At 46.6% G+C, this 25,346-nt stretch overlaps 2 protein-coding genes and 1 long non-coding RNA gene across 5 annotated transcripts in view; 2 read left to right on the top strand and 1 right to left on the bottom strand.

Annotated features, from left to right (window-relative positions):
* The first annotated feature begins 133 nt into the window (after nt 1-133).
* Nucleotides 134-2,226, top strand: LOC114802575 (uncharacterized). The gene is made up of 3 exons (XR_003751739.1): nt 134-300; nt 1,863-1,982; nt 2,058-2,226. It is a non-coding gene; the product is annotated as an uncharacterized LOC114802575 (long non-coding RNA).
* Nucleotides 2,227-3,336: 1,110 nt separating this feature from the next.
* On the bottom strand, nt 3,337-9,300 carry bcl6aa (BCL6A transcription repressor a). Of its 3 annotated transcripts, none has more exons than XM_029001835.1 (9): nt 9,215-9,300; nt 6,866-7,037; nt 6,561-6,782; nt 5,517-6,479; nt 5,239-5,420; nt 4,953-5,120; nt 4,714-4,844; nt 4,493-4,630; nt 3,337-4,414 (listed from the first exon to the last, which is right to left on the bottom strand). In XM_029001835.1, exons 1-9 carry the CDS (start codon nt 9,243-9,245, stop codon nt 4,271-4,273), a joined length of 2,151 nt encoding a protein of 716 aa, XP_028857668.1. In that variant the 5' UTR covers nt 9,246-9,300; the 3' UTR covers nt 3,337-4,270. The 3 variants fall into 3 exon arrangements, with proteins under 3 accessions (XP_028857668.1, XP_028857669.1, XP_028857670.1); XM_029001836.1 differs by lacking the exon at nt 9,215-9,300 and adding an exon at nt 7,251-9,162; XM_029001837.1 differs by lacking the exon at nt 9,215-9,300 and adding an exon at nt 7,251-9,162 and having other exon boundaries at nt 6,866-7,013.
* A 310-nt stretch (nt 9,301-9,610) lies between these two features.
* The window catches only part of lpp (LIM domain containing preferred translocation partner in lipoma), a 174,573-nt gene continuing 158,837 nt past the window's right edge, over nt 9,611-25,346 (top strand). The window contains exon 1 of the mRNA XM_029001839.1: nt 9,611-10,080. The gene's annotated coding sequence lies outside the window, so the exon portion shown is untranslated. The remainder of the gene's footprint in view (nt 10,081-25,346) is intronic.

The following is a 25,346-nucleotide window of genomic DNA, read 5'->3' as shown; positions in this document are numbered from 1 at the left end:
TTCCTATCAAGACATTGCATAAAGCGACATTTGTTAAAATTGTACAGCTGAGCAGATCTGAATGAATGAGATCCGCTCCGTGTTTTGGCGCCACCTGGTGGTGAGCGCCTCTAACTGCACCTGCGCGGCCTGCCTGATAACCGGACTCGGATCAGGTGTGTCGGTGCATGTAACCGTGATAAAAACATGAAAAGATCTTTGCGCCTTCGGATTGTGTTGTGTCTCTACATTTTTTGTTGTTGTTGTCGTCTAGGTGATATTTAATATTTAAGAAGTATAATGCTGAGCGTGACTGATACGGTAAGTTTGTGGTTTTCGTCCTAGACGGTTTGTGTTCGGCACCACACATTTTGTTCCTTAACCATAAAGCTTTTTTATTGTTATTTCAATATCTTGTCAGAATGTGTCGTAATAAAGCCCCCTGCGTGCCGTGTTGACTGTCGCATGGCCACGTTTTGACTTATGCGGTAGTTACGACGTGAGGATTTTTAGTCAAAACTCCGTGCGTTGTAGGAAGTTGATTTTAAAAACGAAAAACCCAGTTACCTCGAATAGTTTATTTTTTATTACTGTGCGGTGCAAGATGCAGCTTTTTCGTCTCATTTCTGCGTCCAGCACTGCGCAAATATCAAAATATAATATAAAGAACATTAGCGACATTTTAAACGAATTCAAACAATTCCTTTGCTAATACATTTAGCCTCAAGACCTGATGCAACAATTAAAGTTTCGTGACGTCAAACTGTAACCTTTGTGATTTTGTCAGTTTTGCAATTTCTCGAGTGGAAACGCTGCCCCCTTGTGGCCACTGGACGTTTTATGCTTCTGTCAAAACCATTGAATGTTTCTCATTTGTTCCATTTTTGTTTGTGGAAAAAGTAAAATTGGCCTTAAAAAAATAATTTTCCTTTGTTTAAGACTGAATGTGAAGTTGAAAATGTTCTGCGTCCTCCAGAGGAGGACCATAACATAGATATTTGATTTTTGATTTTTCAATGTCCACATTCATGTCACGTTGGCTCCCTTCACAGGAAACCCACCCAGAACAGCTCCTAAAATGGACCTGTCTGCTCATGTCAAGGCGGGTGGTAGTAGCCTAGTGTAGTAGACCCAGGTTCAAATCCCACTTACTACCATTGTGTCCCCTGAGCAAGACACTTAACCCTAAGTTGCTCCGGGGGGGGGGGACTGTCCCTGTAACTACTGATTGTAAGTCGCTCTGGATAAGGGCGTCTGGTAAATGCTGTAAATGTCAAGGACACTGTAGGTGGCTGCTTTGGGTTCTTTGCCTAGAATCATCCCAAGATTCATCCGTTATGTTCCAGTTGTATAGACGTCGAGGTGCGTCTAAATTACATTTATTTGTAAGACTGATGCCTCCAACTACAGTGACGTGGAGGGGCCGTCAAAAGCCACCGCACTGAAAAATACTCCATAGTTTGTTAAATGAGTGTGTGCAGGGCAAGTTCTTTACATATAAGGCATTTTTTTTTTCCTTCTGTTTATTTAGTTATTTAGCTTCTATATTACACAACTACCGGATAACTTTTTAGGCATATTTTGAGAGACAAGTCTTATATTAATTCTGTAATTATCCTACATGTGTTATAATCCATAATTATAGAAGCAGGAAGGCCATACATCACAGAATTTGGACTATGCTCACAGGTTATGTGAAGTTTTCTTTGAGTGTTGAAATAATATCTTGTGTGGGGAGAGAAAAAAAATCTATTTCCCCCTCATGTTACATCTAATATGTATATTAAAAAGGGTACTAACGTAAAATGTATTGAATAATCAGTGTAATGTGGCTTACTTACTTACTTATATAATGACCATTGTTTCATTTTGAACTATCTGAGGTTTGTCCGAGAGATCCTTACTCAGACCCACTCTCTCCGAAACCACGCGTCTTGAAGGACAGATGCCAGGTTGACTGTCCTCTGCTGAACTCGACGCTCGATGACGTGTCCGATGACGAGGTATGAAAGGCACTGCCCTCCGGCCTGGCGTTGTGTAGTGGATTTGGTGAAATATCAGTGTCACTATTTCCCCAGGTGTCTACTAAGAAAGAAAATCACTGGAGGCTTGGTCCTGAAGATCTAAATGACACCGTAGTGTTTGATTTCCTTGATTTGGAGTGAAAGAGCTTTTGCCTGTGTGTGTTTTAACTACATTTATGTAATATTCATGTGAAATAAAATCATTTTTATAAAGAACGTTACAAAAAAATTTGTCTGTGTAAAGTTTCATGGACCTTGAGGCCCACTGCCACTGGTTTTAAGTCTATTTGTGACACTGAGTAGAGGTGGAAACAATTCTGTACAGTTAACCCTAAACGGACTTGGTTTCGTGATTCAGTTTGGATTCTTGATTTGCTGCATTCCTTTGGCAATGCCAGAGATGAAAAGGAATGATCTGCTGACTTCACGTGTGCTGGAAGAAGCTTGTGGAATTGTGCTATAGGAGGAACCCAAAAATACATCTGGTACCTGGCCAGTTTCGACTGAAGTGTGTGTGAGTGGGGAAAAGCCCCAGTAATGCTTGCAGAGCAGAGTGTCCATGTAAACACAGTGTTTGGTATTTCACTGAAGTGAAATTTCACTTTTAAGGATCTGATACTTTTGAGATTTTGCGTAACACGGTAAGGGTACAGATTCGCTAAATTCCAGAATTTTCTCCCGGTTTTTATAAAAGGAAGAAAAGTTCCTTTCAGTAAACGTGAGAGGCTTATGGTGGTGCAGACTAATCTAGTTCCTTTAGTCAGACTATAATTACAGGGACTGTACCTGATTATTTCCCCAATGAAACTTATTTTTTTCTATGAAGCGGTCTTTATTTCATACTTTTTTAAATTAATAAAAATCCTAATTAATTAATAATTGAAATGTGTTTTTCTTTTTGATCTTTTCTCACTGTTCAGATTAGTAGAAACATTTTCATTGAAAGTTATATATGTGAATATATAAATGTATATTAAATACCTGTATTATATATACAGCACATGCTTTTTTCAATAAATTTGCAAAAACCTCAAGTTAACTTTTTCACATTGTCATTGTGGGGTGTAGAATTCAGAGGAAATAAATGCATTTAATCTGAATACTTTCCAGCTGCAGTGTGTGTGTGTGTGTGTCCTGTGATGCAGTTTTGATTTCTTTAGAAAAGGAGATATTACTAGCCAGCTTCTGCATAATTCTGTTATCCTAACAGAACCCTGATATTTTGCAACATCTTTTAAGAATGCAAGACAAATGTATTTTCACCACAAGTATTGATGGCAGTCATTTTTACTGCTTAACCTAGTCAAATGTAATTTCAGGACTCTTGATCCAGTAATGATACATACAAATGCAATACCTTTATTTTACATTCATACATCTATTTTGTACAATAAGCTTAATGCATTCTTTTCCAATCCCAAAACAAGTCCTGAAGATTTACAGCTCAAAGCAATGACATAGCATTTTTTTAAGTGGGTGAAAAGCATTTAATAATAATGATAAGAATGAATAATAATAACAAAAGAAAACACACACACACACACACAAACACTGGAAAATAAAAATGAACACACATGACAAGTGCTGCCCTTTCATTGTACCTTAATAGAGCTGGGCTGAATGGAAAGGAATTCAGTCACCATAGAAAAAGGCACCTGGAGCACACAGTGCATGTACAAAACAAGAAAACTAGACAATATTACAACAGGTTTTTTTCTCTTTTACTTCAGATTCTAATACAAGGACAAAACTGTAAACCTTCACTTGCCAGAAGAAAAACATCACATTTTCTGTACAAATAACATTTGAAGCGAAACATCTTGGTCATACCGAAGCTTTTTTTTAGTTTTATTATTATATTGTTTTTTAAATAACTGCATATTTTAACATGTGTTTCTGATTGGAAAATATACCTCCCTTCAATCAAAATTCCCAAAAGTAAGCTCTTTGATATAAAATACTGTATTCTCAAAAACTTACATTCCATCCGTATTTTTTTTCTCAACAAAATAAAGCTTTATGTAACTCAAAGCTTATAAACACTCCCATCATTACACTATATATATATATATATATTTTATTTAAATATAAACATTAAAGTGACAACAAGAGACCAGATATGGTTCCGTGTTCACATGTAGAAGAAACCCGTTTGAAAGGTGGCATCGACTGCCCGTATCCGATCACGTCAACACAGTGTGGCACTACGATTTTGGATGATTGTTCCAAGTCAGGGTCCTTGAATGCCATGGTCAAGATGAAGCTGCTCAGCAGGCCTTGGTCAAGTCGGCGGGCAGGTCGGCCGCGGACATGCGGTACTGGATCTTGGTGTTGGTGATCGCGCCGTGCTTCTGCCGAAGGTGCAGGCGCAGCTGACTCTTGTGGCGAAAGTGCAGGTTGCATTTCTCACACTGCGGGGACAGAAGAGAGGCGTTCAGCGGCCGGGCGGCAGAACCGCGGCGGAGAGTCTCGTTGGGGGCGGTACTTACATGGTAGGGCTTCTCCCCCGTGTGTATGCGCAGGTGGCTCTTCAGGGTCTGCAGGTGACGGAAACGCGTCCCGCAGATCTCGCATGGGTATGGCTTTTCTCCGGTGTGGATCAGCACGTGGGCGCGGAGGTGCGCGACCTGCCGGGGAGAGCGAGGACTGAGCTTTCAAGGCTTTTTTTGGGGTAACAGACCCAAGCTGTTGAAGTCATTTCCTTCCTCACCTGCACGAAGCGGGCGCCGCAGGTTTCACACTTGTATGGCTTCTCTCCCGAGTGGATGCGCGTGTGAGTCTTGAGGTTTGCTGGTCTGTTGAACTGGGCGCCACAGATGTTGCAGCGATACGGCTTCTCTCCTAGTAATAGCAAATTGGATTTAAAAAAATATATATATGATGAATATTTTTTATTTTATATTATTAATATTATGATTTAAAATATTAACTTTTTTTTTTTTTTTTTACCTGTGTGCACAGTCTTGTGACTTGCCAGATTTCCTTTGTAGCGGAAGGCTGCTTGGCAGCGATCACACTTGTATGGCTTGTCACTGTGGACTTGAAGTATGTGGCGTTTAAGAGTTTCTTCCTCTGCAAACTTGGAGTCGCATTCGTTGCAAAAATAAGTGCCATTTTCTGGATGACAAAAGTGGGGGAAATCAGATCTATAATTCTGTTGGTAACCACTTCATCCAGAGGGATTCATGCCCTTGGAATTATGGGTAAGTACAAAGAAGACAGACAGAGAACTCACCACAGCTGGAGTCGGAATACTCGGAGTGCAGCTCGGACATCTCCTCGGCGAGGCGGGAAGCCGGAGTGTTGGGACACACCTCGGAGTGCTGTGGAGACTGGGAGCCGCAGGAGGAGCATTTTAAGTGGCTCATGAAGAGAGACGTGTGACCATCACTGGTTCTCTGAGATCCTTCCAGAGTCCTGTCATGCAATAAAAATAAAATGTTGAGACAACTGTTCCCAACAACCCTAAAGGGCGTGTCTTGGACATTAATCAGTCGAATCAAAGGCTCTGACCTGTTGATGATGCTGTTCAGGCGGCTGGCTTGGGGCACGGAGAAGTCTTCGCAGTGCTCGCTGATGTTGGTGCTGGCCTGCGCGTCCGGATGCTCGGTATCGCCGGCGTGTAGGAACGGCGGCATCCCCAGCCGCGGTGGCGAGCGGGGACTTTGCTCCTCCTCTTTGGTGCTCTGGTTGAGCACGATGTACTTGTACTTCTTCCAGTTGCGAGCCTTGGGGTCCTGGCTGCCCTGCAGGGGCAGCGGCCGCATGGCTTGGCTCAGCGCGGCGTTCTTGCTGCTGCTGGACTCCGTCGGCGAGTTGGGCTGGCAGTCGGACTTGAGCGGGCTCTGGGGGCTGCTCATCAGGGCTTTGCGTCCGCTGGAGGAGATGCCCGCCGGGTAGGGCTGGTGGCCCAGCTCCACCTCGGCCGACGCCCCTTGCTCCTTCCCCGCGTCCTTCTGCTGTTGCTCCTGGGCCAAGCTGGAGAAGGTGTGCTTCCTCGCGCCCATGCCGATAGACTGGACCACTCCCTCCAGGCTCTCCCTCTTCATCTCTTCATCCCTCCCCATCTCCCGGGAGGAGTAGGAGGCCGCGCCGCAGATGCCGGAGGAGTTGCCGGCTGCGGCGGCCCGGGAGTATTCTACAAGCAAGGGGTTGCCGTTGTCCGGTGGAGCGCAGTGTTTGTGGTGGATCATGCCTGGCTTGGAGAAGTCTGCAAAAGTGCTTTTGGCATCGTTGAGCTTGCAGAGAGGGAAGGGGAACCCCTGCACTGGGAACTGGCTGTAGAGATGGTAGGAGCTGCTGGGGCTGCTGACGCCGCTGAACATGCCGGAGTTGAAGGGTCTCCCATCCCTGAAAGGAGCCGCTCGCCCAGAGAGATTGTCAACCATGTCGTGGGGCCGGTAGCTGTGGACGTCCTGAGGTAAGATCAAGGGGCTGACAAGGAAATCCTCTCTGGGCAGCTTGATGGAGGGGTCGCTGAAGAATGACAGCAGAGTCAGAAAACAGGCCTTCCTTCGCATGGCACCAGGCACTCTGGTTGCGTTTCATTCGGCCTACCTGGATTTGATGAATCTGTGGCAGGTGTCGACGACATGGTCCATCTGCAGGTAGATGGCAGTGTTCATGATGGCCATGATGAGGCTCTCCTTCAGAGTCAGGCGTGATGTGTACATGAACTCCAGGAGGATGGCGAAGCCCTCGGGGTCGACCTTGGGGTCCAAGCTTATGGCGTTCAGGTTGCATTTGAGCGAGTCAGTAAAGATGGTGTAGAACAGGCCACTTTGGAAGGAAGAGCAGAAGAAACACGGTGAGCATCTGGATGATAATATAATAATAAAAAAAGGCCCCTTCAAACAACGTACCTGCATGCCATGAGGACCGTCTTGTGAGCGCGAAACTGCTGTCTGTCAACAAGGATGGTGACGTCGGTGAGGATGTCCCTACTGCGCAGCCGGTTGAGGTTGAGCAGGACGTCACTTGCATGGCGCGTGAACTGGATGCAGCTATCGGCTGCACATGCCATTTTGTTGAGATCTGGAACAAATTAAACGTAATCGGTCAGTGTCAGAGTGTGTACCCTGAGGCCAAGATGCAACGTGCCACTTTAAATTACATTTTACATTCGTTGCACAGCCAAGGCCGCAACGGAGGGGGAAAAAAAAAAAAGAACATGAAATAGGAATCTGTTTTTTCTGCACACATTCTAAACAAATCAAAAGCACCATCGACGTCACTTCCAATTCTCACCATTAGGTGGCAGCAGACGTCGAACGTTTTATTTATGGCTCTTCACGGTTACTTCGGTGTAATGAAATACTTCGTTTCCAGGGGGGAGGAGGTGTCACTGATCGGGCTGATGAGCTTTTACCCTCCACAGCAAAAAATATATTTAAAGGCATTTGCCCCGACTGCTGCTGCAATTACAAAACACGTCCCAATCCAACAAACCGTAGCAGTGCCGGCGGAGCATAACGAAGTTATGATGACGAGAAGTTATTTCCACGCGCGCCTCCGTGAGGAATGCTGCGAGACTTTCTCAGTTTAACAAAGAGGTTGCATTGTGAGGGGAAGATTGGATTTATTCACAACAAAGTTGCGTGATAAAAAAAAGCATCAGACGCAATTTAATAAAACAAGGTTACGCACATAACTAGAAAAGAACTTAAAATGCCGCGACGCGAGCCCCTTGGGACGCTTTTTGTCTTAAAATTAGAGCCATATCTGGCAACCCGGTCAGTGAAAAGCGTAAAATAAGAGACTTAAAAAAAAAAAAAAAAACACATTACGATGTAAACAGTGGCCAGTTCCTCGTGTTTTATGCCCGTGGTAAACACATATGCGCACAAAATAATAACTTAATTTTATCTCACGGGGTACCAGCCACCTTTCACGGCTCGGCCGGGTCTTCCTCCCCCACCCACCCAATTTGATCAATTAATCCAAAGACCCAAAACCACGCGACTCTAAAGGTTTACGATGAACCTTTATGGTTGAAGGGGGTGCGCGGTTCATGATAAGCGAACCTGGCAACCCTGCCAAGAGCGCTCGACCTACTGCACCTGACCCTGGGGCAGCGAGAAGAGTTTTACCCCCTCCCTCCAGGTAATAAAAGTATTCCGCAGCTGGGGCGTCTCTCGACTTTCTCGATTTATTCGCTCCTTTCTTCATTTCACCACCCCCACCCGGTCCCGCGTCCTCGCTGCGCCGAAGTTGGCGCCCGAGTCTCCCAGCGCGGCATTAATGGCCGTGACCCTGACTGACACCCCCGCCGGTTTATTAACAAGCAATAATCATGCTCATAATCCCAATTAATCCGACCTTCGTGGCAGAACGAGCGGTCCCGCACAGCCCCGCGTTCCCGTGCTTTTTAATCGCGTTTCTACCACGAGATGTCAGCAAGACGTTGAGGATTTTCCCCCCCTCGCGACTGTAAACAAACTGAAAAGCCCAAGTGGGCGGCGATGCGGACCGATCCACGTTCACCCGCGGCCGCGCAACTTATTCTGGCCGCAAGTCCGACCGAGAACCTGCTGCGGCGACCGCGACAACAAACTCCCCTTCAATGCGTAAAAACATTAAAATAATAATACAAATAATCATAAAAATTAGAATAATAAATAAAATAAATAAAATCACACTTTACAAGGTTAACGCGCGGGACGCGTTTCGGTTTTTAGTCATTTTGTTTCGGTGTAAATACGACGACGCGCGACGCGCCCTGAACTCTCCGCGGCAAGTGACAGCAACTCGGGCAAACTTTTCACCAGCCGCGGCGAGCCGAACTCACGCTTTCCGAGCCGTCTCGGGGGCGCGACGGCGACGGCGGCGGGGACAGCCCGGTAAACAACTCGCGGACGGAACTAATCCGCGCCGAAAGCGGCGTCGTGTTCTGATCGCAGCGCCCGACGAGCCCGCGTTATTCGCCAGAAAACACGCACAACGGTCCCGACATCGCCCCAGCACGCCGGCCGCTGAAGAGCCCCGCGTCCCGCCCGCGTCTGACAGCTCGACTCGGGTCCCGCCCGCCGCGCCCGAGCCGCCGTCCAGCCCCCCGAACCGGAGCCCCGAGCCGCCATCGGATCGCCAACAGCCGCAACCAAATAACCCCAAAAAAGGCAGAGCAAACACGGGGCGACGCGACGGACGCGGCAGCGCGCCGGAGCAGCACGAGCGCGGCGGGCAGAATTAGAGAAAAAAGGGAAAAAAATCACCTGGTAGCGCTTTCCTAGAAACTTCTTGCATCACCACTTCTAAGAACCCCAGTTCTAAGAATCAGGAGAGCTCAATTCTCGGAATTTGAGCTTCGGGCCGTACCATTTTTGGAGAGCGGGGGAGCGCCGCTCTCCCGATGCGCGCCGTTCGCGGCGAAAAGTCCCCCGGCGCCACGCGCGACGCGAACGACGTCGCCGCGACCGACGTCGCCCCTCGCCGCCGCGACCGCGGGACGCGCGTTATTCGGCTCCGCGCCAAAGCGGCCGCTCCGGGCGGCGCGCTCCCCCCCCGCGCGGTGGACGCGTCCGCGCGCGGCCGGTCACGTGAGCGGGCGGATTGGCTGCTCGGCGCTGCCCGTGGCCCGGCCTCGAAATACTCAGAACTCATTTGCGCTCCCGTGACATAAGCAGCGCGTCCGTGCGCCGGCGGTCCGTGTATTAAACCCGCACCCATAACCTATAGCGAACACATCTGGAGCGCACGGCGCCGCAGAACTTTATTAGAATTTATACACGTGGGTCTCTGTCCTTTTTCCCCCCCTGGGTCCTGGTTTGAATTATTCTTCGTGTCGCGGTTTTCTTCGGTGATGTGGACTACTGGCCATTTTTTTATTCCGGTGTAAGGGCGTGATTATTTATCTTAGCGAGGAGATCTTTTGAAATATAGACATTTATACGTTTTATTGTGCAGCTTCGGACGAGAGAAGTGGGATCCGTGGGTTGCGCGGTCCGATAGAAAGTTCGTTTTTTTAATTTACTATTATTATAATATATATTTTTTTTAAATACGCAGCGACACCAGGCGTCGGACGCGCGGAGCCCGGCGGGCCGGGGAGCGTCTCGCCGTGGGTTCGGTGCCTCGCCAGGTGAGCTCGTGGCGCGGCGTCCTGTCCCCGCTTCTCCCTTCCGTCACATTTTCACTTGTTGTCGGAACATGAAGGAACGGCCTCAGATTGCCCGTTATGTGTCGTCAGCAACACACAGAGAGAGAGAGAGAGAGTGAGAGAGAGACCTTCACATTTACTATGCAGCGTAAGAAGTTGTTATTGTGCAGCGCGTCTTGTCTGGTTTTGCACTACATGGATTTCTGTTTTGTTATTAACCGCGTCACGCGTGGTCCCCGTCGCGACAGTTTCGGGGTGGTCTCCGTCAGGTCCGCGGCGCTGGCGTCCGCTTACAAAGGTCTAAAGTCAACTGGCCGGTGACCGACCAACCTTTGCCGTGGAACGGCTGCTGGAGGCCTCTGGCTGTGCATTTTATTTATAATATTACTCTGTCCTATTATTATTGTTGTTGTTAATTTTCCGGGAAAGTCTGTGTTTTTTGGGGTTCAGTGTTCTAGTTTTGCTGCTTTCTCCGGTTTCTCCTGCTCCTCTTCTCCACCGCGCACTGCCGCCGTGCGCGCGCCCGACCTGTTGCGTGCGCGCGCGTGTGCGCGCCACCGTCTTTCTGGGCCATGTGTTGGAATGTCTCACTCTTGGTACATACAATGATGGATTTAGGCTAAATAAATCAATAATCAAGTCCATATTCAACATGTTGTGGTTTCGTTTCGTTTTAATGTCATTGGCCGGAGCATATGGGCAGTTTACTTTTTTTTTTTTTTTGTATTTTAAAAGATCACGATTATGTTGCAAAAAGCAAACAGTAAAGTATCTAAAAGTAGAATTAAGGTGCTGAGGTCAGGCTTTTCGAGCCGGCACTGCTGAGCACAGTGGAATCTCCTCATGACCGTGCCGCCGAGAGCGAGTGGGCCGACTCGGGCAGCCTGTAGCGGATCGTATCCGTGCACTGAGCGGGAAAAAGAGCCCGGATGTGCTCCGGTTCCTGCCCCGCTCGCTCCGGAGGAAAAGGCCTCCCTCCAAAGGCCACTCGCGTGTGATGATTCAGTCATGACCAGCGCTGCAGAGGGAGATTCGCGCCTTTGGGCTTTTTAATTTGAACTCCGAGGCGACTGTTGTGTCAGGGCCCACCTGAGAAGTTTTGCTTGTGATGGCTCCACGGGGCGGGCGGACCCTCCTCTCGCACCCTGCTCATGCTTTGACACAGTAGCAGCATGTGCTGGGCTGTGGGCAAGAGACAGAAAGGAAGGTCAGTCTGCGATGACGAGGGTGCGGTGACAGCAACGGGCATTGAAGGTGTTTTTACAGCGAACACCCACAAACAACTGGCCCCTCCACATGTCAGGACGATCACATTTAATTATAGTCAATACATAGAAGCATTACAACAACAACAACAACAACGTGAATAAACATTTTGTTAAAATGAAGTGAGGCCACAGGAGCGCAGTGGAGGCCGAGCTGGCGGAGCGGAGCGGATGGAACACTGATGATGTGCAGATTACTGTGTCTCTGTGCAATCTGGGAAGCAGGTAACAGAAGCTGTAAATTACCCGCTGGTTACGCCAGTTACCGGATCAGCGTGAGCTTTTTTTCTGGCTGTTTTCTACGGCACTTTAACTCAATGCAAAGACTGAGTTTATTGCAGAACGGCAGCGGCTCGTCCGCATCATCCACAACGATGGAACTTTTTTTTTGGATGAAAGAATGCCTTTGTGATGTTGTTAATATACGTTTACTAAAAACGAACAAATAAAAAATTTTTCATGCAAACACACAGTTTTTGACTTATTTTTTGAGATGATTGCACTGAATATTAACACAAAGTGGCAAAGTACGTTTTCTCACTCGGAGATTTTCTCCCCCTGTTTATATTTCTCTTGTATAATATTGCTGAAGGTGTGTACGTTAAAAAAGCACAAACCTTCTGAATACGTTTAAATGAGTTAAATGTTAATAAAAATATGTATTTGATCTCAGCAATGATCAGAAATATGTCCGCATGCATTTAGTGCTTCGTGTGCATCTTGTTTCTGCACCACCGCTGTCCCCTGCACGCTGACAGCAGACAAGCCTGGCAGGGGGTGTACAGGTCCGGCAGGCTGTTTCTGCACCCGCTTGGCTTGTTTTCGTCTTGTTTTCTTCCCACAGCCACGTTCACTTTGTGTGTGTATGTGTACACATGCCCGCTTGCATGTGCGACTTGGGAGGCTGGTAAAAAATCAAAGTGGATCTTCAGTGCCACTCAAAAACACACTTAATGCATTTTAATGCAAGCTAGATTTGTGCACGGATTTAAAAGGGTTCATATATCATTTTCAAACACATATTTTACAAAATTGCAGGACAGTGATTTTCAGTACATGAGAATATTGAGTTCCTGAACTGTTGCAAATCCTGCTTAACTCCCTGTTTTTTTTTTAAAAAAAGCCGAAGCGCCGACCTCTGAAATCAATATCACAGGTAGCAGACAGAACAGCACGACCGGGCCGGCACTTCCTTTCAAACGCACGTTCACACCAGCGGTAAATGCTGAATGCATTTCCTAATTTTTGCTTTTCTTTCGTCCCTGGGAGAGATGCCGGTACGAGACTCGTGCCTTCTGTCTATGACTCATGATCACGTTTTGTGGTTGTTGAATTTATTTTCATGGAACAATTTTTATTCAGCCTCATTCTCTGTTTCAATTAGACACTTTGATAACTGCACTTTTTTTTTTTTTTTTCCGTTTCGTGTAATTATTTATTTACTTGTTAATGACAGTTTGGATTGCGACGGTGGTGGGAGACAAGTGGCGAACTGCATGCTTTACGCGTGAACGTGAAGACAGGAAGGTGTGTTCCAAAAATAGTTTGCTCCTGCGCTACCTCGGCTAGCGTCACGTCGCGCTGTGTGGGCTGTTGCTGTAGAGGAGAGGTGGCGGAAGCACGGAGCCCACGGGCACGGCGGAACTCTCGAGTCGTCAGTGGTGATGAACCCACTGAAGTATCCATGACAAGACAAGCAGCTGCCTGGCAGCACTTAATAAAATCCGCTCAACTCAATTAGGTGGGAAAAATACACCAAAGAAAATGTCTTTTCATACCATGACTGGTTTTCAAAGTCTGTCCAAATGAGACAGGGGTGCCTGGTGTTTAAATGTATTCATTTGAACTCTTCAGACCATGTTTCTTATGGCTGTCGTTTAACGTTAAATTTAGGGGCTTCATTTGGCAGGGTGCGGCGTATCCCCACATCGGTAATAATGTGTCGTGTTTCCTTAACCTTCGCACAGCATCCGTGTCGGAGCTCAGTCTCAGTCTGTTCTCGCTGGAATCGCCCGGGCATCCGCCCATCTGGATCCTGCGTCCCACTAAAAACACCCCAGGTGTTCACAAGCCAAGAGGGAGAGACGTCTCCAAAATAATTAAGGCCCCCCCTCTCCTTTTTACAGCAATCTCCGATTCAGCACTGCCAAATAAAGACTTGCGTCAAGCTCCAAACAAAGAGCAACGTCAACTTTATTCCAATCCACTCGGGGGTTGTTTGAGGCGCTTCGACGCAGTAATGCATAATGCACGGCCATAAACCATCCAGGAGTTTGGAGCGAAATGTGTAATTTACCGAGGCCCCCCGCTGTGCTCAGCCACACGAGCACGAGATAATTACTGCAAAACCTTGGCAAACTTTTACTCAACCAATTGCACACAAAAATAAATGACCCACTTAAAGAAGACCGTCGGGGTTGGAAAGGTAGGGTAAGTGATCAATAACGACTGTTTCGGTCCATTAACCGAGCAGCTGTTTCCCATGAGCCCGCAGCCGGGAGTGACGCATTGTCACCGGGTGGCTCTAAGGCCGTGGCTCTGAGAGCGCGTGGTCTTCCAAGTCGCCCCCCTGGCCGAAAGTGGAATATGTCGAGGTGAACGTCTGGGACGAGCAGGAACCTGACGCTGCACCCATGCGGCAGTCGAGAATGGAGATGGAGATCACACTACAACAAATGGCGTACATGCGGGCTCCCCCCCCCCCCAACAAGCCTTTTTTTGGAACAACTGGAGCAGATGGGTGCACGATGAGACATTTGATTACCGCGCTCTACAATAAAAGCCGGTTTCTCAGAGGCTTGCCCCATGCAGCCTTTTACACGATCTTTTCTCTCATTTCAGAGCAAATTTCCGCCAGCTTCGGTGCGCATTGTCAGCGAGGACACATGTCGAGCAAGCTTTTCTGAGGCATGATGCAACCGCGTTGTAACACGGTGCAGATCCACTCAGAGGCCTTTTCAGTTCCTTGCTTCTGGATAAAAACGGAGGGGGTGGGTTGATACTGCTTTCATGCTGTTATTAAGTTTAAGGAAATCTCCCCTCCTTTTTCCTCAGATCCTCGGAGAACAGTCACGTGGACACCACCTCTCAGCGTCTCTTTCTTGTTGCACTTGTGCGCGTGTTGTGCTCGTGCCTTTTTAGCTCCGATAACTGCTGACGGCATGGAGGTGACATCACCGATAGCATCTGAACCTTCAACCTCAGCACGACAGCTGTTATACTAACATGTTTGTGTGTGTTTGAATATATATGTTTAGCACACTGTCCCAGAGATGAGGGCGCGACCTGACTTTGTTCTCATAAAAGGAGTTGCGTCACATGGAGTCAAAGGGTTTGACAATGACAAGTCATTCACGACAGCAGGACATAACAGGACGTCTGTATACTTTACTATAGGCTATGATGAAACTGCCCCATTTGTGATGGTAAACCTGCCGCTGTGTGTACTGCACGCATGTGCGTCTTCAGCCCATGGGCCACAAGCCAGCATCCGTTTCGTCCCAACGTGTTGGTACAACAACTGACTAGATGTATTTTTAGGATTGTTTTGTACTTTCTATGTAGGTCAGAGCTCTCAGATCTGACTAAACTTGTGGTCGGTTTTCGGGGAACGCAGTCTGTTAATAACAATAGTTTTCACAGCTCTTTGCTGATAAAATCTACTCGGGTAACAAATGAAAAAAAAATGTGAATGAGTCCTCGTTGCAGCAGATTATGCCTCCTTTGAAAAAAAAAACAAAAAAACAACAGGTCTCAGTTTGTTTGTTTTTTTTTCGTCTCTGTTTGCTGTTCATTTTAAAGTTCATAATAAATATTACAACATGCCTTCACTCGCACGCCATTTGAATTCGGGGAATTTTTCTTGACAAAAACAGAACTTTAATTGTTTACTTAAAACACAAGTTTCTGCGATGTACAACATAGAACTATATAAAATAGACAAGGTCTAATCAAATCTGCGCCTGGATCGTCGCCTCGTTCTGTGTTGTGACACACAACATCTGTATAGTCAACCTGTTTAAAAATATCTTGACGTATGTGACACTGCATTACAGGCTCTTTGGTGACGGTGGCACTTGAGGGTGCTGGGGTTCAGGTGACCTTTACCCCATGCAACATCTTTGGGATGCTAGAGACTGAAGCCCTTGGAATTCAGTTAGTGAATATCTGCAGCAGTGGAGAATTAAGGGTAAATGAGCAGAAAATAATTGCCAGGTTGCAAATTTGTGTGACGTGAGCCAGTGTAACTGATTAACTCAGGTCCTATCAGGCCATTGTCAACTTCTGAATTTTTTGCCCAGAGACCTACCATGATTGGCCAGGCACTGTCCCTGCACACACTCATCGTACACATGCATGCCCTACATTGCCTGTAACTGTTTACATTCAGCTCTCTTTTTAACATGGTTTATGAAGAAATTGGGTTTGACCATGGCTGATTTGAAAATACAAAAAAATTTAAAAAACATAAGCTTTGAATTTGAGAAAAACATGAATTTCTATGGAATGAACACTGAATGCTGACTTGCTGGTAGAAAAATGGGAAGGGGAGAAGGACTTTCGTCAGACTGGACACTCATTGCCATAGACTTGCTGGATGCACAGCATTCCAAATCATTACTGGTCTTTTTCAATACTTTTAGCATATCAAATCATACTCGCAAATCCAGGTTGAGTCAATAGTAAATAAGCATAGGGTATGTGTTAGCCATGACATGGTTGGATCAGCCCAATCAAAAGTTGTCTGAACCAGATCCACTCAGCCCCCCTGAAATCACGTGAAACACCTCTGCTATTCAGAAGTGGATTCGTCATAATTATGTGTATTTGAGTAAAGAGTTCAGCATTAGTATCTGTAATTGCTCGTGTAAAAGTGTTGTTTGGTAGTTTTCCTGCATTTTCCGCATGTTGTGTTGATGTGTGGCAACAATCATTGCTGATTTTGACCAGCAACATTTGTTTATTAAATCTGAAAGTTGAGCAAAATCTTTTAAATTCTTTTACATTTTCTGGGTTTGCTTTGTAACTTCAAAAGAGTCAGTCATTGTGAAAATGAGTGTAGGAGTGCAACTTTTACTTGATGAGTCAAGGTCAGGCGCCCAGGCCCCGTGTTGGAAGCTTATTCTCACAGATTCACAGAACGCCCCGCGTTCCTGCACCGCACAATGGGTAAATACCCAGTTGAGATTAGTGTTACTGTCAGATCTGGAGTTATGTTCTGTGTTACACGTTTTAACATGACATTAGCAGAGAAGAGCACTTCAGAGAGCAAGTAAATCCAGTTTGGTTTTGCCCCAGTTTTTCTCAGTGTCAATCACAGAAGTGCTGTTGTGGTTTCACTCTTTGGGCTGATCTTTTATTGGAATTGCTTCTCCACAAATCATCTTGATTTGATCCATAACCCCAATTTTAAGATGAGCTACCCTTATTAGTATGAGCTACCCTATTTTTAAACTGGTGCTATGCAATAGAGGGTCTTGTTTGCTACTGAAATCTCGCTGAAAACTTTGAAGGGAGCCTAAGCTGCGCTTAGTGCTAGTTTGAAAATATTGCCCAGAATTTCTGTCCTGCTGCACATCATGCAAAATCATTCATGGTCTCATGAGTGTCAAAAGACTTCAGAATTCATGATGCATTCTGACTGTGTGGTCCTGTGAAATTGCAATTAGTTCACCCATAAAATCATGAATCGAACTGATTTACTGATATTGTCAAAAAAATGTAGTATATAAATAATATAGACTGCCCAATAATCAACACTGCCAAAAGCCACTTGTTGAAGGGACGGGTTCAGCCCAGGACGTGTGAAACGGATGTCTGCCCCTGCAACACCACACGCATCTCATTTCGCCACTCAGTGAAAAGGTCGCTGTGGTCTGGTCTGCTGCTCAACACAGCTTCAGAGAAACTTCAACAGAAACAGTTTTCTTTTTTTTTTTATTGAACAATCGGCGATGTGAATTGAACACAGGCCCAAGTCCTGGGCCCTTGCCAGGAGTTCTCTTTGCGGCCGACTACAGATGAGCAGGAAACGGTGGCAGGTTCTGGTGTCGAGCATGACGTTACACGCGCATATATATGTGTGGTCTTCGAGTGCGGAAGGCGTCAGGGGTGGGGGGGGTCTCACAGCAGCTGCACCGACGAGAGGGACTGCTCCACTTCCTTCTAAATGGCAGGTTTACGCTAGTCTTACAACGACACAGTTCGGGAAAAGACTGATTGATGCTTTTAACAGGAGTGAAGCGTGTTACAGATGCATTCCTCAGTCAATACTGAATCACTTTGAAAAGTGACATGGGGTTTATGTTTGAGAATATGGCTTAAGAGCAACAGTGTCTGTCGAATTGTTCCTCATAATTAAACGTGTGTGTGGCGCTCTTTTGCACATGGATATAAGTGCCAGAGTATAGACTGAGCTGAATGGGTTTCTCCCCTGAGGATATTTATATTGGGGTCAACGGCACCCAATGTGGCAGATATTCCCCTCTGTTGCAGCTGACGTCCTCATTTCAAGTCATTGATCTGGAGTCGCGGTAATATTTTAGGTGAATGGATGACAGCTCCATCTCTGCTGTCTGTGTGTCCTGTGGTCCCACAAACCTAAAACCCTAAATCTTATTAATTCCTTTTTTGGGGGGTCTGTGCCGCTTGACAAAGGTCTTGACAAAGAGGCCTAATATGAATCACCAGGCCAGTGGCCTCTGCCCTGCACTTAGTGAACATAGTGAATATTAGTGAATATAGTGAAGTGTAACAAACTTTAACAAATGATCTACACTTCATTGTAACTGGTGTTATGTCCCACGCATTGTAATTCAGGCAGATTTCCGAATACTGTAGTTACTGAATAATAAAGTGCAGCCTATGGTGTTGATTTCTGGTTAAACGAATGAGATCATTTCTGTTAATAGCTGCTGGTTGTGACAATAACGAATTTAAAATACTAAATGAGACACGATCCAGCTGTTCCTTAGCAACATGTGGCAGGCAGCAGTGAAGAAAATGGTATTACATAAAGTCAATCCCTGGGGGTGTTCTTAGTAAAATGCCTGATCAGGACTAGTTTCTTTGATGGATGAAAACTCTCCACCTTTCCAGCTGAAACTGCTGGAACCGAATAAACTCGGGGTCCTCTCTGACCGCCATTCTGCTCTTGTGCTTTCAAAACACGTCAGTTCTAAAAGCAGGAAGCAAAGAAGCCATTTCCCGGCTCCAGGCCCACTCGCTAAAATCTGTCTTTACACCAAATCTGCCTAAAACTGCCCCCACTTTCCCTCGCAACCTAACCTATTGGCCTACAGCTCCAGGGATTAAGGGAGTTTTTTCCTTCTCTTTTGGCTCATAACACCTCTCAGGACTAAGCCGCTGAGGGAATTAATAAATACGAACGGGAGGAGCGATGAAGAGGACGGGCAGAGCCGCGGACTGGGGAACAGTACGGACAGATCTTGGCAAGCGAGAGCTTGGCGGGATGCAGGAGGAATGCAGGCGTTCAGCTCCGTGCTGAATTTTCCCTCTCCCTCCCCTGCTTCAGCGGAGTGTCGAGTTGCTTCAGCAGTGTGCCATCTGGTGGATGTTGAGTGGAGAGGAGTCGGTGCCTTTTGCCCCCCACTCTCCTTCTTTTGGTAAATGATCCCCCCGACCCGACTTTCGTACTCAGCCAGGGTGTGGTGGGGCTTGTTATTTCTAACATGTTGGTGGATGTGTGTGCGTTTTTTGTTTTAAAACGGAGTCATGGAAGGAGGGAAAAGAAGTGCTGATTCCCAGCTCTGATGTCTTCACTCCAGAACTTACTTGTGACCGTTCCACATTATCTCGCCTGCCTCGTTCCTGCTGCTCTGCTAAGAAAAGCAGAAGGACGTGGCAGAAGAAACAAATAGCACCCCCTCCGTCAGCGTATCTGTCCAATCAAATGACAGGCTGCAGCGCAGCCTACTTTATGTTATCACTATCGAGAGGAAGTGTCAGGACGGCTGGTTAATCATTGCCTGCCTGCAGCTGTCGGTGGGGCGGCGCCATCTTTAAACCTTTCACTCTTCTCGACTGGGAACCCCCCCATCATGGGAATCCGCGCCGGGTGCACTTGTTCCTTAAACTTTCTTCTTCTAATGCAGCCTTGCCGTTGACCTCGTTTGAAGTCAGCAAAGTAACTGCGTGTGTGTTTCTGCAGTTGAGACAGCCTCTCCAGAAATATTTATATCAACCCTTTCTGCTTGAGGGCCCTGCTGATCCATTTCAGCCTTCCCGCTCTGATCCGCCCGACCCAAAATTGCATCACCAGAACACACCCTGGCAACGCATCTGCCCCCAATTGTCAGTCTCAGAGGAGGGAACAGCACTTTAACTAATCAAGCAACAATGTCCCACTTAGCAATTAATGAATGATCACCAGAAGTCAATGAAAATCCACATGATTTCATTTTGACTCAAATCCTCCTATAACTTTACATTCATTATACATTATACACTCACCGTATGCAGGTTTAAACCGTTTAACCACCTAGTAGCTGCACCTACACGAATGACCCAATGTCACGGAGAGGCCTGACAGTCTTGGGAATAGGGAGCTTTCAGAGCAAGCTGTCTTTTGTGTGGTTTAAATTCAAACAGGACTTAGACCATGTATTAAAATAAAGTAAAAAAAAAAATACACCATTAACTATAGGATATAAGAATGTGTGTTTGTCTGTTACCATAATTGCTGTGCTTAAATAATGCTGGAAACGGGGTACAGCGCGTTGTCCCGGTGAACTGTCACGTGTTCACTATGATTTTCACTGTTTGTCGGAATATAGTGCCGCGGGATCATAACATAACCGGTTAAATGCCTTGCCCCCCTCAGTTAAGTGAAGCAGGTTTCCCCTGGGGACTCAGTTTTGATGCGGAGCTGTTCTTCACACTGGTTAAAAGGAGAGGACACATTTCATTGAAAGTGAAGTGATTTGTCACTTGTGATACATAGCAGCACAGCACACGGTGCAGTGAAAATGTGAAATTTGTCCTCTGCCTTTAACACATCACCCTTAGTGTGCAGTGGGCAGCCATGACAGGTGCCCTTCCAGCAGTGTGTGGGGACGGTGCTTTTGCTCAGTGGCACCTCAGTGGCACCTTGGGGGTTGGGGATTCGAACCGACAACCTTCTGATTACGGGGCCGCTTCCTTAACCGCTAGGCCACCACTGCCCCGTGTCACTGTGTACTGTGCTGGGACCCTTAGTAGGTCTCCCTTAACAACTGTGCAAATGCAGTAGCGTGCCGACTGGAGATGGAGATGTTGGGGAAAGGTTAGCTTTGCAGCGCTTGCATGGGTCATCCCGAATCCCGAGCCAATTCGTGTTTCTACGGTGTGAGCGGAGTTCCCTCCGAAACTGGGTGTCACGGCTTGGGTGTACTGGGTGTTAAGTTTCAAACAAAGAAAAAAAAAAACATACCTGATGAACCTTTCTCATGTTTGCTTTGCCAGTTAGGTGTGGGCAGCTTCTCTTGTTTCTGCTGACATCACACCACTTTATTTCTGTGTCAATATGCTACCTAATAGGGGTCTTTGGGTTGCCGAGCACTTTTTATAATATCTGGAAGGGCAGGAACTCTAGACAGCCCCACATTAGACCAATTGCAGGGTCTGGTGTCACATGCATGCTATTCGGTTCCCACCCCTTCGTCGCAGGCGGTAAATGCAGTATAATCCATTGCAACAGAATCTGGGTTTTGGCTGGGATGAAAGCAGTTCTACCAAGCCCCTAAAATCACCCACTCTCACAACTGATTTAATTTGGATGCCCTCCCACTCTCGCCAATTCCACAGCCCCAAGAAGCAGATAAACAAGTACTTTCCGGGATTTTTAATAACACATTTATTTACATGGGATTTTGGGGAGGGATTTGTGGCTATATGGTTTTTGGGATGCATACTGAATTGAAATTTAGAAGTATACAGGCTGTAATCGTTGTCATTAGTGAGGAGCACATTTCCCAGGGGCATCTGTGAGTATCAAATCATTTGTATTTTGTACTTACATGCCGTAAAATAAGCATCTACAAAAAGTCAGAATTTTGAAAATGTGTATATTGAAATGATTTGCTTAATTTATTACACGTAATTGAATGCGATTACAAGTGATTTTTGTTTTCATGTTGATGATTAATTAAATCCCATGTTATTTTTGGTGATAATATTTTTTTAAATAATGCAAGTATACTTATAAATGGTGTGCATTATAATACATTACACAATGTATACTAAATATAAATGTACACATTTGGGGATCAAAGTATGGTACAGTCATTGTTGTGACAATCATGCAAATGGTGTCTAATGTTTTAAGAATTCACTGGAAATAAATAAATCACATTGTAAGCTGTAAACTGCAGCTGCTTATTACAAATCTGTCTTTTCTTAACATATTTTTAACTTGTTTTGTTCATTGGAAAAAGATTTGTTACTGAATCTTTTATTTGTTATGTGAAAGCGATTTGATTGTGAATTTCATATATGAAATTGTTTCATATATGATACGATCCTTAGAGGTGTGCAGATTTGTCACGAACAGCATTCTCCGTCCCTGTCAGGCTTTGAGAAGAGCACCATTCTTTTCTAAAGGATACCATAACCAAAAGAAAAAAAGGCCATGGCCTGAATGCCAATGCATGCGCTGACACCCGCAAGTCTCTGTCCATCACCTTTCCTTCACTGGATATTTCGACTTTTTTACACATGATGCAACCACATACCAATATACTACAGCCTAGAACCCCAACTTCTATGTGTGTGTGTGTGTGTGTGTGTGTGTGAGCGTGTGAATAAATTTGATTTGACACAATACTACCGATGTACTGAAGTTTCAATGTTTGATGGACTTTCGCAACCTTTTTGGAGTTTGTCCACTTTGCATTTTGTGTCCTTCACAGTCTCCTGCCAGCAGTGTGTGATCGGATGTTGTTCTTGCAGCGTTCTCAAATCTTGAAATTTCCACATAAAGCTTTGTTGCTTTTAAAAGAAGATATAAAATTGCCCCCAGTTGCGCTGAGCATATGGCCTGCTGCCCTCGCTGACACTGGCTCACGAGCGCTGATGTGCATGCAGAGGGGCCACAGATGGCAGGGGCATATGCATCCTGCATGGTCCTGCTGTAGGTATGGCTCATGCGCGGGTCCCAGCCTCGCTAATCTCTGAGCTCTGTAAATGTTTGCTGGAAACACATCGGGTCTCGTCAGCGTCACGGCCGCGGCCGTGTGAGTCGCGGCGCCCGGGGGCCGATGGAGCTGCGGAGAAGGCCGGTGAACCTCGAGCTGCGACAAAGCCAGAGCCGAAATCAGCTCACCCATGGGTGCAAGAACGAGTGGGCAAATGTTTTCAGCCCGCATGGCCAACCACTCGGATAACGGCGAGGGCGAGGAGTCTAAAAAGACGCCGAACAAGGCTGCACTCCAGAGAAGCGAGAGGGTGTCGAATCGTATCTGTGCCGTGGCGCTCACTTGACCTCTCGGTGACACAACCAGCTCATTTGTCGGCCCCACGTGGGTGCGGCTCTGACCCAAGAGGGCAGCGAGGATGTGGCTGCGAAGACGTCCTCAGCGTGCGTGTCAGTGCTGCCTCGCTGGGTCCAGCGGTGGCCCGAATTCTCTGCGGCAGCCACAGCGCTATAAGCCGCCGTCCATTCACCCAATCATCACAAACCCTGTCGCACAGGGACATTGTTCCGTGCACGGAGATTTTTATCATCCCATCAGTATGCTCCAGATAAAAAAAAAAAAGCCACATGTTCCAAACTGGTCTAATCCACATGGCAAAAAAAATAAATAAATAAATAAATATATATATATATATATATATATATATATATATATACACACACACACACACACACACACACACACACACACACACACACACACACACACACACACACACACACACCAGGAGCAAAATATTGATATTCCGAGTCTAGAGTACACACATCATCCATTGACAAAATCCATTCATTATCCTTATAATAAAATTTCCTAATTCTGGCTGGAACCTTTTGGTGTGCGCACTGCGTGGTTGCTATTTCTCGGTTGTTATTTCGTATTTTGTCCCAGTTCCTTTGGCTTTTTGCAGGGGATCATATACAAGTGAACCGATGATGTTACGGACCAGCATTTTCAGTATTTGTACTCCAGGTGTAATTTCACCCTGGTATTAAGTACATTTATTTACCTGGGACAAAATAGAAAAAAAAAAGGGAAGTTTAAATGTTGCGCTGTGCTCATTCTCCTGCGGGAAGCCTTTTTATGAGTTGAAACATGCAGCACATATTTTCCAACTGCTTCCTCCACCACCCCCACCTTGTTCGCACGTACCTGTGACCGACCTTGGCTAGACCAAACGGGCCGCATAACTTTCATTCTTCTTCTCACCAAGTAGTGTTTTTGAAACAGCCCTCTGCCCCATGGTGATTATTATCATCATTGTCACGACTTCATTCTTTCTCTACCGTTTGTGCTTGTGCTGTGGCATGCAGCGTTGCTGCATTGTGCATTGGCATGCCGGCACGGGTCCGTTTCAGGGCAAAAGTCGTCCCCAGATTTTGCACTCCGCTTACCGCCCCAGATTCCACAGAGCCACACAGGCAGACCTGCTAAGATGCCTGTACGGCGCGGTGAACGTCAGGCGAGGACTGGGAGGTTGTCGAATACCGCTCCGTTACATAAGACCGGGTCAAAGCAGCTTTTCCCGCCGAACAGTTTCTGCCAAGGTTGCGGCAGTAATTCCCCGGAGGAGAGAAGCCTGTTACACCTGATCTAACCTGATCTGATGCAAGACTGGACAGACAGCACACGGACACACTTTCCTTTGCAAACGCAGCGTACAGGAAGCGGGACGGTTCTTTTCAGTTTCACGTCAAGACTCACACATAATCAGAGCAGTAAATGGATAAGTTTGTGTCATGCAGGAGGTAACTTGGCGCTAAATCCCGGCCGGGTCAATATCAGCCTTCTGTCACAGACAGTCCAGTGATAGCCAACAGGATTATTAGTTATGACACATCAAACAAAAGTTGGCACTTTGTTAGTCACTGTCAACGTCACTGAGGTCTCCCCCGTGGTGGCACGACACAAGGTGCGTGCGACTCTTAAAGAAATGCAGAAATTGGACAATTTCCGTACAAGATCTTGAGCTAATATTTTACTGTGCATGCAATATTTTAACGTGAATGAATCAGTTTGTTTTTCCCTCTTTCCCACTTGAGATGATAGTTGTAACCTCAGCGTGAATGGGAAGTGGAATACCACTGAGACCGATACCCTACAAAACTGCCAAGTCTCTCCGGAGGAAGATGAAAAGAGGATGTTCTCACCGTGCTTCTGCTGGAAGGAGTGCGGCATGGTGCAAGTTCTGGTGTGAAGTGGAGAGCGTCTGGGTCAAACGCCGAAACGCTTCTGATGCCGGTCTGGAAGAAGGCGGATAACAGGCAGTCGTTATTTTGTCTTCTTTCTTCTTTCTGTCTCTTCTTTAAAATTTTTATAGATATCAGTCACAGAGCTCAATTAGAGCTGCCGCCTTGGGGGAGCAGAGCAAGCCGGAGACGGGAGATATGTGGAGCTCAGCCGTCCGGGAAGAGCTGGATGGCAGACGGCGGTGGCGGGATGGCTGAGTCTGGCGCGGAGCGAGAAGGCGCGTGGGCATCGGATGCTCGTCGTGGCGGAGCGCTGAAGGTTAATGGGGCGCAGGGTCCCCTCCTCTGTCGGCGGCCCTGGTGAGAACCCTGGGGTGGCGACGCTGTGCCAGCCTGCAGGACGGCGCGGAGCAGCTCGCTGGAGCGCGGGGGGCTGAAGTGAGCCGACTCGACTGAGGAGCGCTCTACGCTAGCGTAGCGGTCCACAGGGCATCGGTGGTACTCTAAGCTGATAGGTCAGTCGCCTGTGCACCAGCGTTCATTGATTGCTGCGCTCGCCCCGTCCACTTTCCATGAATGTTTAAAACGTCCGACCATTCTCCATT

The sequence above is a fragment of the Denticeps clupeoides genome, chromosome 13, assembly GCF_900700375.1.
Source record: "Denticeps clupeoides chromosome 13, fDenClu1.1, whole genome shotgun sequence".
In the NCBI taxonomy this organism is placed as follows: domain Eukaryota; kingdom Metazoa; phylum Chordata; class Actinopteri; order Clupeiformes; family Denticipitidae; genus Denticeps; species Denticeps clupeoides.
The sequence above is the reverse complement of the archived record's forward strand: the minus strand, read 5'-3'. Positions and strand labels throughout refer to the sequence as shown.